General features: G+C 57.0%; 1 protein-coding gene and 1 non-coding gene across 4 annotated transcripts in view; both read left to right on the top strand.

Moving 5' to 3' along the window:
• NFASC (neurofascin) overlaps nucleotides 1–12060 on the top strand; it is a 197777-nt gene that overhangs the window by 126805 nt on the left and 58912 nt on the right. For 2 of the 3 annotated variants that reach the window (XM_069544496.1, XM_069544497.1), the window contains exons 3-6: nucleotides 1616–1793; nucleotides 8190–8295; nucleotides 10144–10340; nucleotides 10799–10921. In XM_069544496.1, coding sequence (XP_069400597.1) covers nucleotides 1616–1793; nucleotides 8190–8295; nucleotides 10144–10340; nucleotides 10799–10921 — 604 coding nt within the window. Of the gene's footprint in view, nucleotides 1–1615; nucleotides 1794–7529; nucleotides 7548–8189; nucleotides 8296–10143; nucleotides 10341–10798; nucleotides 10922–12060 lie in introns of all 3 variants that reach the window. The other variant, XM_069544498.1, reaches the window with a different exon arrangement.
• TRNAC-GCA (transfer RNA cysteine (anticodon GCA)) lies at nucleotides 8704–8776 on the top strand. Its single transcript has one exon. It is a non-coding gene; the product is annotated as a tRNA-Cys (tRNA).

A 12060-nucleotide genomic window follows, 5' to 3' on the forward strand; every position in this document is an offset into this window, starting at 1 on the left:
AGGGGAAAGGGCAGAAGTGGGGAGAGACCACTCAGGAAGCTGTTGCAGTAACTGATGTAAACAGTGATAGCAACACCAAGGAAGAAGCAGTGGGAAGGGAGACAGCAGACAAGGAAAGGGGTCCAGAAACACACATGAGGTGAGGGGCTGGCATCAGGCCCAGCTTCCGTTGGTTTGCCCACATTCAGGCGCAAGGGATCCCCTATATCCTCAGTCAGGATATATGGGAGCTGGCAGGAGTGTACGGGTGATAGCAAGGCTTCACATTGCTGCCAAATTGTTTTAAGCAGTGTGTCCATTTGCTAGGTGGCTACTCATCGAGAAAAGCCAGAGGAATCGTGGGGAAACTGCTTCCTGCTGTCCTCTGTGGTTTGTTTGGCCCCGTGATAGTCAGAGCAGCAAACTGGACCACTTTTTAAGATTCCGTGTTTCAGAGCCTCAGGCAGTTTAAAGGTTGGTATCTGAGTCTCGGCTGTGAGCCATTCTTGCTCCTCTGTCTCAGGACCAGGCGGTGGGATTTGTCTCTCCAGGACCACCGCAGGCTCCTTGGACAGGCATGTTTAGCCCTTACCCCGTCAGCCCTGGAACGATGTCTTGTGCTTGAGGGTGTGAGCATCACGCTGTCATGAATCTTGCTCATCCTCCCAACCCTCTGGAGCCTTCTGTCCGGAGCTGTCATGTCCGCACTGCCATTATCCCTAAAGGGACAGCGTCAGCGACCACTGCCAAATCGTTAGCTGCACAAAGTATCTGCAGAAATCATTCATTTACAAACTCCTGTGGGCCACCAAGTTTCCACTTACCCAACTTCTGCCCCGCACCGCTGCCTCCTTCGCTCTCCCCGACTCCGGGTCAAAGGACACATGAGGTGAGGGGCTGGCGTTGGGATCTTGTCTCCATGCCGCTGACCCAGACACACTCAGCCTCAGGCCCCCTCATCACATGTGGGTCAGAAAGGCTGTGAGATAGGTGTGTTTCCTACAGGTTCAGTGCATGGGGTTTCCCTGGTGGCTCCGACGGTAAAGAATCTGTCTGTAATGCAGGTGATCTGAGTTCAGTCCTGGGTCGGGAAGACCCCCTGGAGGAGGGCATGGCAACCCACTCCAGTATTCTTGCCTGGGGAATTCCATGGATGGGGGACCCTGGCGGGCTACAGTCCATGGGGTTACAAAGAGTCGGACACGACCGAGCAACTAACAGTGCGTGGCGCCTTCCAGGTGCTGGGCCTGCGAGCCAGTATTTGTTTTTACAACTATTCTATGTAGAGTTGTCCTTCCTTCTGGAAAACTGGTTCTCAACTAGGGGTGGTTTGCCCTCCCTCCAGGGGACAGTTGGCGATTCTGGAGACGTCTTCAGTTGAGGGCAGGAGTAGGGCATCCTGGCATCTAGTGGGCAGAGACCAGGGGTGCTGCTCAGCACCCTACAATACCCAAGACGGTCCCCACACAAAGAATTGTCAGGTCCCAAAAGTCGATAGTGCAAGGTTAAAAAAAACTCTGTGTTAGAATGTAGGTCTGTAATCAAGGGGTCCCTGAATCCTCAAGGCTCCGTAGGATTTCTAGAGCGGACCAGGAGTTCAGGGAACACTCACTTGGCATCATATTTCTTTCCGCAGCTGAACTCCGTCCGGGAGGCTCAGTTCCAGCGACTGGAGGCGGAGAGACCTCGCAGGCCAGGGTGCGGGGTGCGAGGCCCGGTGCTCAGGATGGCCGGGCAGCCGCCGCCCTGGGCCTACACAGCCATCCTCCTCTGCGCACTCAGCCTCGGCAGGGCCATCGAGATTCCCATGGACCGTGAGTCTCCTGTCCGCTTGGAATCTGCTGACGGGGGCAGAGGAGTCGGGGGGCGGGGAGGGGCAGGGAGAGTGAGGACCCTTCAGAGAAGGCAGGGACAGCAGAAGCAGTGGCTTCTGGATTCAGAGCGGGTTTTCCTCCAGAGGATCAACCCGGGTGAGCTCATGCTTGGGAACCTGGGACCTGGAGCCGCTGGGCCATCTCTCAGGGCCGCGGCTGTGCTGAATCACAGCCCGGAGCCTGCTGAGAGTCTGGAAGCCCGCGCGTCACTCGGGAGTCCTTCCCTTCACACCCCTCCCTCATCCCTCTGTGGTCTTGATTAACCTATCAGAGCGGAGATTCCAGGGGCCGAGCATGGTGGACGGCTCTGATTTGCCTTTCTCATATAGCCAGGTCCTTTTGGCTGAAGTGGTGAGGACAGATGGCCTGGGGAGAGTGGTAAAGGAGGTGACTTTTGCAAAAGACTGTGACTAAGTGAGACATTAAAATAAAGAACCCCATTATAGTGTCACTGTGGGAGAGCCAGGCACGAATTCCTTCCGTTTGTGTTCAGCTTTCCCATGGTAAAGTTGAAAAGTAAAATCCATGCGATCTGCTTCCTATGGTGGGACGTTATTGGGCCCTCAAGATCACAAAGTCAAGATGAAAACGCTGGTCTGACAGCCGTGTCTCTACCAGCCGTATCTGACGTTACGTCTGTAAGCGGCCCGCTGACTGGCAGCCGCGCTCCTTGGCCCTGTGTTTAGATGGGTGCCGCCTCTGCTGCAATTCTGACTCTTCTGCCAGGAGTTCTGGGCATCCCAGAGCTATGATGTGAACAGACCACCTCTGTCCCCCGTTCCTGCTTCGAGGAATAGATAGGACCTATGTGACGTCAGTGTTGACTTGGACTCTCTCCAGGTGACAGGTGTCTGGGGAGGGGTGGGAGAGCGATACAGCCTCAAAGAAGGCCCCACGGAGCTCTCCAAAGCCGGCCTCTGGGGCCCGGAGCTAGCACAGCCTGGAGAAGAGCCGCAGGTCTCAGCTCCCTGCTGCCGCCCGCCCGCACTTCACCAGGACCCGCTGCCCAGAGAGGGGGTACTTCCGGGTGGAAAAGGCCAGGAGAACGTGTGGCTGGACCCAGAGCAAGGTGGACAGGGCCCCCACGGCCCTCCTGGTGGCCCAGCCTCTGTGTGTGTGTGTGTGTGCGCACACACACACAGGGAGGGAGGGGGAGGGCAGTCGTGAAGGAGACCATTCCCGTGGAGACCGTCTGCACTGCTGGCTCAAGGATAGTTTCTCACGAACGGTCCCAGGCAGACAGTCTAATGAGAAGCATGGTAAGGCCACGTCCCTGGAGAGGAGGGGGCTGCGGAGGAAGCTGGCTTACGCAGGACGCGGTGAAGGCTCAATTTGCTTCTGCCACCTCTCCTTGGTTACTCGCCTGCCACTGGTCCCTGGGGCAGGTGGGTCAGGGGTGAACCTGTGAAGCGAGGGCTTCGACATCTGTGTTAGGAATCTGGATCCTAAAGCTCAGGGGCCCTGGGCAGGACCCCACAGCCAGTCTCTGCAGAGCACCAGCCATGGGGCAGAGCTGCCAGCCCCGAGGAGGGCCTGCAGGGCGTCTTCCTGAGTGTCCACCGGGACCCGGGCCCCTGCTTCCTCAGGGCCATGCAGCAGGTGGGCGACGGACTCGTGGAAAGAGCCCTGGCCCCTCGGCCCCCAGGCTGGCACCACGTGCCACACCCCGCCTCTGTTGGCCTGCCCCTTTAGCTCATCTCGGGTCTCCCTGGAATAGCAGCTGCCTCAGAGAGCTCGGAGCTCTCCAGGCACACTCTCACAGCCCGTCCACGGAGTCGGTGTCATCCTCGGCCGACCGCGAGGGGCAGAGAAATGGAGCTGCTTTCTCCAGCTCACGCAGGCAGGGCCAGGACTTGACCGAGGCTTCCGTCCTAACAAGGAGGCCTTCTGCAGAGCCGCTCCCGGTGCCCCGGCCATGTCCAGAAGCTCCCGCTGCCGCCGGTGCCTGTCGCGTGCGTCCTGTGCCTCCCTGGCCGCTGCAGGCACGGTGGCCGTGGGCGCGTCTGCAGCCTGAGTCTGCAGACTCAGAGAGTGAGGCAGGCTCTTCAGAGGGCACCCAGGTGCTCTGGGAAGAGGCTCTCATCGGTCAGGGTCTCCCTGCCCCTGGGCCCAGCAGGGTGGATGCCTCCCAGACGATCTGAGCCGGTCCTTCCATCTCACCCAGTGTAACGGGCTGGGGAAAGGTCAGGCTTTCTCCCCTCCAGCCCCAGCTTTACTGAGATATTACTGACGTAAAAATTTGTCTATTTACGGTGTAGAACTCAGAAAAGAAGTTACCTTGGTGGGCGTGGGGGGGTAACTTCTAAGATCTCCCGTGCCGGCTTGTAAGAATAGAATACAGCGCAGTTAACAGTAGTCGCCTCGCTGCACACAGGAGCCCCGGAATTCACCCATCTTGTTGCTGAAAGTTGCACCCCTTGACCAGCGAGCGTCTCCCTACTCCCCCACCCCCAGCCAACTGCCATCCTACTCTGTTGCTTTGATTTGAACTTTTCGATTCTACATGTAAGTGATAACACACAGTGTTTGTTCTTCTGTGTCTGACTTATTTCGCTTAGCATTGACGCCAGGGTCCATCCGTGTCGGTGCAAAAGGCAGGAGAGGTGCCCGCACTCCTGTGTGCACACGGCTTTGCTCACAGTAGCCGGTGGGAACGCCCTCAGCTTTCTCTGTGTGCCGGCTGGCAAGGGGGCAGAGGGGCTCAGGCCACGGGCTGCCCGGCGTGTCCGCTGCTCACTTCCCCTTTGGGGGCATCATCTGGGCCTCGGGGGCTTGGGCGCAGCAGGTGTCCTAGACCAGAGCCCAGGCCACAGCCCAGTCCCTCACTGAACACGCGGCCTCCCGCTGCGGCTGCTCCGCCAGCAGTCACATGCACCCCACCCCGCCCCCAAGCAGAACAGCGTGACCTTTGGAAAAACCAAAGGGTTGCTTTTGCCCCATCCATCAGAGTGATTTTGCCAAAAAAGTGAGTCTGCTGGCAGCTTGCCCCTCCGTCGCCCTCCCCGCCTCAAGGAACTTGGCATTTTCCCCTCTAGGGACCCGCAGAGGGGCAGCGGGGTAGGAGAGCGCTCCCTCCTCACTGTCAGGCCAGGGCATGAGGCTGGGGTGGCCTGACAGCGCACACGCACAGTCACTCCATCCTCCACGGGGCAGGGGTGCCAGGGGCTCAGAGCCAGGGAAGGGAAAGGGCTCATGAGTGCAGGAACCCTGCAAACTGAGTGGGCGTCTGTCTCGCCCCCTGCAGAGCCCACGGGAAGACTTTTCCTCCCACTTGGAAGTGAAAGAGCAAATCCGTCCTCACTCGACATCACCCCTCAGCAGGTTCCGTGGGAGAGAAGGGCCGGGTGTGCACAGGGCTAGGTGGAGACGGGCACCCTGTCCCCGGGCAGGCTGTCCTCGCTGTCTTCCCGCCGTGGCGGCGTGTCCTCTGGGCTGACTGTGTCCCTGTGATAAATGCCTTGGCCGCACAGTGGTGGCTGCAGGTGTCATTGCCTCTTCAGGCAAGCAGTCAGCGTGATCCCCGACCAGATGTCAGCGTGGGGTTGGGGGCAGAATCCAGAGAACCTGCGCTCTCCCAAGCTCTGTCCAGCGTGTCTGGGAGAGCGGAGTGCCAGGGCCCCCGCTGGCTGGCTGGCTCACCTCTCCAGCCGAGAATGGATATGTGAAAGGAGCTCTCAACCAACGGTGGGAGAGCTGATTTTCCTTGTGATAATACATTGCCCCAAACTTCCTCTGGGACCTTAAGTGAATCAACTTCCCTTTCAAGAACCAGACACTCCCTGGGCCATGTCTCAGGCGGCCTCCATTGAACTGGCCTATGTGTAAAAGAGACTTGAAACCCATGTGGGCAAAGCAGACTCTGTGTTAGGCTTCCCATCCGGGGCGAGGCCAGGGCCCTCAACTGGATATGAGGACCCAAAAGACGTCAGATGTATCCTGAGATGAAGTAACCAGGGGCCCAGGCTGGTAGTCAGGGGAGTGGGTCAGGGGTCAGCCCTGCTGCTCCTAACCGTGGGCCCCTCCCTCTCCTTCCCCCTCCCTGCCCAACGCCCCTGGCTTTCCAGAGTCACCTTTCTTGGGTCCTGGCAGGAGAATCATAGATGGTTGAAGATGCTGCGGTGGGGAGCTTTCCAGAGCCTGTGTTCAGAAACCAAGATTTCTGCTATTCCCCTCACCTTTTCTTTCCTTTTCTATTTCTTGCCAAGGTCGCCCCAGGCACATGGTAAAGCAGATAAAATTCCTCTTTAATCCGTGAACAGGCCACACACCCCCAGCCCACTGAAAGAATCCCTTTGAACCTTTCCATGAGCCTTATTGTCAAGACTTTCACTTCCTGACAGTGTGTAGCAGGGCCCTCGCCCCTGCTGCCCCCCACCTCCCCTCTCGGTCTTCCCTGTCCTGTGGCTCCTCTGTGTCGCTTGGTCGTGTCTTAACTCTGCCTTCTCCAGGCTGCCCCCTCAGAGCCTCTAATCTCCTCTTGCACACCTCACTGATGAAGTCAGAAAGTTTTGAGGCCATCATGGTACAGCCTTCCCCCAGGGAGTGCTCACTTGGAAAAGGTCAGCTCACCACACCAGCAGTGTCTGACCTCTCCACTGGCCTGGAATAAGAGTGGTCTCCAGCAATGTGGTCATGTAATATATACAGTGATGTAACTGCGAGGAAAAGACATCTTAAAAAGTTATAGCAACCCGTGTTCTCTTCTCTGCAGAGAAATTTTCCCCAAACCCTTCTCCCCAAGAAGAATAAACCCTCTAAAACCTTGCTGTTCGCTGTGTGGCCCGCAAACCGCAGGCACCAGCGTCACCTGGCTGCTTGTTAGAAACGCAGGCGCCCAGACCCCCCCAGACCTACTGAGTCAGAGCCTGTGTGTTTACCAGACAGCCTCCCCCCAGGGGATTCTCACGCTGATTAAGGCCCACACCCCCAACACCCCTGTGCATGAGCACCGCACGTCTCAGGTGAGGCCGGGGGAAATCCGTGCCCCCTGCCCCTTTGCCCTCCTTGTAAAAAGCACAGAAAGCAGTGGTGGGTTCTGCTGCGTCTCCAGAGTTGTTCAGAAGCAGGGTTTCCGTAGAACAGTGCACCTGTGCCGAGAGCAGATGACGATCATTCATCCTTCCCTCGAGTTTTCCGAAGGATGGCAGAGGAGGAGACGGTGGGAAGATGCTTTCAGGTGTGAAGGAGAAGGTGCGGAGCAATGAGGCTGGGGACCTGACTGGCCCTTGGGCTTCGCCCTGCAGCAGTGGTTCAGCTCTACCCCTTCTGCGGCCCTCCAGCCTCACCCTCGCACCCCTGGCTGAGGAGCCTGCTTTCCCCGGGGGCATCTGGAGATGGCGAGTGGCGTCCTCAGACCTCAGCCTCTTTTGAGCAGCATTGCCAGTTCTGACTTGCAGATTTCCCTGGAAATCACTCGGTCAGAAGCTGGCCATTTGCTCAGCTGTGCGGTCTGGTCCCCTGGGGGAGGCGTCCCCTTCTCCATGAAGCGTAGCTGGGTCTGTCCCCACCCCTGCGTGGCTATCCCACAGAGCTCCGAGGCTGGGAGGAGACAGCCACGCTGGCCTCCCCTCCCCCTGCAGGCCGGGGCCTGAGGCCGCCTGGGTGACTGTCCTGCCGATAACTGATAACCGTTGTCTCTTTTCTCCCCTCACAATGCTAACCCTCGGGAACTAACAGCAAGCATTCAGAATGAGCGTAAGTCCCCTGGGGGCCTGTCTGCACTGCGCCTCTGGGAGGTGGCGGGCAGTAAGAAGGGGCGGGAGAAGGTGGAGGACACTGGGGTGCTAGCGGCTTCTGGAAGGACCATTCTCAGTGGCTGGCATGGCAGTGCAATGAGGGCTTCGGATCTTGGGGCTGGGAGCTGGAGCTGGCTCTTTGGCTGCAGACAAGCCCCTGGGAAGACCTCTGGGGACTAACGCGGCTTTCAGCCCTAGCCTCACTGCAGTTTGCCAACTATTGATCCTACAGGGCTCAGAACCATCATGGCAACTAGGTTCTGGAAATCGAGCTGCTTTTGGTTCCTTTACTCATTCAATGAACATTTATCAAGAGCTATTGTACGCTAGACATTGTACTAAGCATTAGATATATGAACAAGTACACCAAAAGCCTGGCCTTCAGCTTCTCATAAAGATGAGAGCGTAAAGGGGTTCTTCTTATGCTCAGTCCTTGACGCACCACGCCCTTTCTTTCGATCCTGTTTAAGCAGTTGGGTCTCTGGAACGGGGCACTGCTCCCCGCTGCTGGCCTGCTTGTCTGGGTGGCTCCTAGAGCTCTTAATTTCAGCCGTTCCCCAAGGGCAGGTCCCCTGACTGCTCACTGTGTGTGCTCTTGCAGTGTCCCAGCCCCCGACCATCACCAAGCAGTCAGTTAAGGACCACATTGTGGACCCCCGTGACAACATCTTGATTGAGTGTGAAGCCAAGGGGAACCCTGCCCCCAGGTGAGTGCACGGTAAATCCAAGCTGGGTGGAGGGAACAGGACCTGCAAAAAGGGCACCGAAGCCACCCCTCCCCCGGAGCCTGATGCTAGTTGAAGCAGCTGAGAAATCCATTCAGAAAATGTCCACTAGGCACCTACTAGGTAGAAGGTACAGTTTGGATAACTAGGAAATGTAGTTGATGAGGAATCTGGGGGCCGGAAAACTTAACTGGCTTCAGTTCACACCAAAAAGCCAGGACTAGATGTGAAGTTTTCTGACTTTGAATGTAACATTCTTCCCACTGCTTATGTTTCCAGCATCCACCCAGTGCTTAGCGTACAGGAAGTCCCTCCTCGCGCTAACTTTGGTCTTCCATTCTGAGTTCATATCCGCTGATTTATGTGCATATCAAGATCATACGGTGGGCTTCCCTAGTAGCTCAGATGGTAAAGCGTCTGCCTGCAATGCAGGAGACCCAGGTTCGATCCCTGGGTCAGGGAGATTCCCCTGGAGAAGGAAATGGCAACCCTCTCCAGTATTCTTGCCTGGAGAATTTCATGGACAGAGAAGCCTGGTGCACTGCAGTCCATGGGGTCGCAGAGTCGGCACATCTAACACACACACACAAGACCATATGAGATGTCAGCAGACACGAACTGCAGGCCTGCTGTGGCAGGCTCTGTGTAAATGTTCCTCACACCGTCTGTTCGCCCACCTCACCGCCCTTCAGGGAAGGACCCGTGTCCTTGTGGAGAGGAAGTGAAATGGAGGCACAGAGATGTCAGGTACCTAACCCCAGGCCTCTGACACCCCAGACCAGGGATAACTTCTACCAAGTGATAAGCACTGGGGATGGGAATGCCCACTCTCTTCGAAGCAGCAGCCACAGGCTGGAGCTCCGGCAGCCTCATGGCGGACTAGTACCCAGACGTGACAGGCCCTCAGGTACTGTGTGTCTGTCGCAGGAGTCGTGAGGTGGGCAGGGCCTCGGGGTGGGCACCCTGCTTCTGCCTCCCTCCACGGGTGTGCCCGAGGCGGCTGGCCCAGAAGCAAGCAGGGCCTCGCTTGCCCTGGAGAAGCAGGAGTCTCCAGCGGGGCATCTTGACCTCGCGTCTCAGGGCGGTCTTTCTCCCGCAGTCCTTTGCCAGGCAGTGCCTGAGACTCCAAGAAGCTGCCGTCGTCCCTGCTTCTTTCAGGCTATGTCCTGGGCAGACACACGTCCGCCCCCAGAGAGACAGAGGGTGTCCTAGTCTCTTCATGCTAGGCCCAGTTTTATTAAGGCTACTTGGTGTTTTAAAACTGCTCCTCCGGGGTTGTAATGTACAGCTGCCATTTTATAATCTGCATCCTCTGAGCAGCGCACAGATAACCTGGGGCCATTTCACTTCGACCTCAGAGTCAGTTGTCGAATAATGACCCAGGCGGAGAAGGGCCCATTCCCTGATGTGTTGGGACCGATGGAATAGGAATTTGGATTTGGGTTGAGAATGCTTAGGGGTGGGAGTAGCTGCTCACTCTGGATTTTAAAAAACCAGCATTGCTGCCTACTCTTTCAAAGAGCAAAGTCCCCACGGCCGCTTGGTATCTCTCACTTCAGTCATGGTCCCCAGCCTCTGTTGGGTGGCACGACTTCTGTCGGGGGCCTCCTCAGAGACTCCCCTGGGTGGGACCCAGGACCCAGCACTTTATCAGGTGTCCGAGCAGGTCCTGCTGCTCAGCCAGGGCTGGGACCCACTGGTCTGGAGGAATGGTTACGGCCTGAGTCCCGCTCTAGGGCCCTGAGGTTCTGGCCTGGAGCCGGGAGCCTGGAGCCTGCCCTCTACTCTTGGTTGTCCCTGACCCTAACCCCCAGCCCACGTCGTCCACAGCTTCCACTGGACGCGGAACAGCAAGTTCTTTAACATCGCCAAGGACCCCCGGGTGTCGATGAGGCGGCGGTCCGGGACGCTGGTGATCGATTTCCGCAGCGGCGGGCGGCCGGAGGAGTATGAGGGGGAGTACCAGTGCTTTGCCCGCAACAAGTTTGGCACTGCCCTGTCCAATCGGATTCGCCTGCAGGTGTCCAGTGAGTGCTCGGGCCAGGCCCAGGATGCCCCGCTGTTGGGTTGGTAGAGGGCAGGGCGTAGAGGGTTTTTCCAGAAGGGCTGCCCGCCCTTGGCCTGCAGCTACCTGGGGCATCTGCGTGCCTGGCCTCTGAGCAGGGGTGCGCCTCCCTCAACTCAAAAAGGTTCCTTGGAAAGGACGTTTCCAAACCGCTGTGGAACAGCCTCACTGACCTGTCCGGGGCACAGGGCAGGGAAGGAGAAGAGCCTTGGGAGATGTGTGTTCATTCAGTCTGACAAAAGGCCTGCCCTGCCTCTCCAGGCCACCCCTGGCTCAGACATACAGACCCTGTCCCTCTCGCGGCCCTTCTTTGTCCTCCTGTTTCCTCTTCTCTTTGCCCTCCTCGCCGCCACCTTCTAACCCAGCTCCTTGCCCAGCCCAGCCGTCACCCTCATCGAATCCTCCTTTGTTTCTCCCCAGAATCCCCCCTGTGGCCCAAGGAAAACCTAGACCCTGTCGTGGTTCAAGAAGGTGCCCCCTTGACGCTCCAGTGCAACCCCCCACCTGGGCTTCCGTCCCCGGTCATCTTCTGGATGAGCAGCTGTAAGTCTCGAGGGCCTGGTGCTTTATTGCTGTTTTAATCTTAGGGAGTGTTAAATGGGAAGGGGTCTTCCCAAGGCTAGACGACCTTGACTCGTGAGAACAGATATAAGGTAGCCATGTGACTGAGAACACGGGCTTTGCAGAGAGACGTTTCTGGGGCTCACTGTTGAGCCTGCCTGCTATTAGCTGTGTGATCTCAAGCAACTTGTTTAACGTCTCTGGGCCGCAGTTTCCTCTTTAAAAAAAACTAGGGCTGATAAATGTATTTATCTAATAGAATTATTATGAAAATTCAAATAACAATATATCCAGAGTGCTTATAAGAGGGCCAGACATACAGTAAGTGTTCAGTAATATTTGTGATGATGGGTAAGAGCAAGAGAAAAAGAAATGGGTCAGAGGACAAACTGTCAATCAGCCGGTTGAAGGCAGGTTGAAACCAAGCCTCTTTCGATCTTTGGTTCATCTGGATCTGCTCTGATTCAGTCTTCTCGTAGGACAGAAAAGGGATTTGGGAATGAAACTTTGGATAAAGGAGTGATGGGGAAACAGGGAATTTGGAGCAGGCAGGACAGAGAACCTCATTCAGAGCTTGTCCTGACTCAGTTTTGGACAGAGGCTCTCTGAACTGTCCGCTGTTTCTTCCTGTGTTTTCAGTCAGAATAAAGGGAGGGGGCATTATGAAGATGGATAGAAGGCTGCCATCTCTCTGAGCATCTCCCTGGCTTCCTGCCCCCCTCCCGTCCTGAATGGATGGCTTTGTGCTCAGTCGTTGCCCCCGCCTTGCCTCATCACAGTGCGGATGTGTGGGGAAGGCAGCTGGCCACAGGCCGGAGGGTTGGTCTGTGAGCCCCTCTCAGCCCCGCAGCGCGCCGGGTGGTGTTCACGCTGCTTCCTGAGCATATCTCATGACCCTGCTCTTCCACTCTCTCCGCCACCTCCCTAGCGTGAGCCACCATCAGCTTTTCCTTGGGTTACACTCATCATCCATACCTGGCCTCCCTGGTCTTTCTAAAAATGATCCTTTCATTCATATGCCCTCCCCACCCCCCGACTCCCCAGTTCAGGCTGTTGGTTCTTACCTTTAGCACACACTGTCCCTGCTGCTTAGAAACCCCTTAGCTCCTTCCTCTTCTGCC

The sequence above is a fragment of the Ovis canadensis genome, chromosome 12, assembly GCF_042477335.2.
Source record: "Ovis canadensis isolate MfBH-ARS-UI-01 breed Bighorn chromosome 12, ARS-UI_OviCan_v2, whole genome shotgun sequence".
Lineage (NCBI taxonomy): Eukaryota > Metazoa > Chordata > Mammalia > Artiodactyla > Bovidae > Ovis > Ovis canadensis.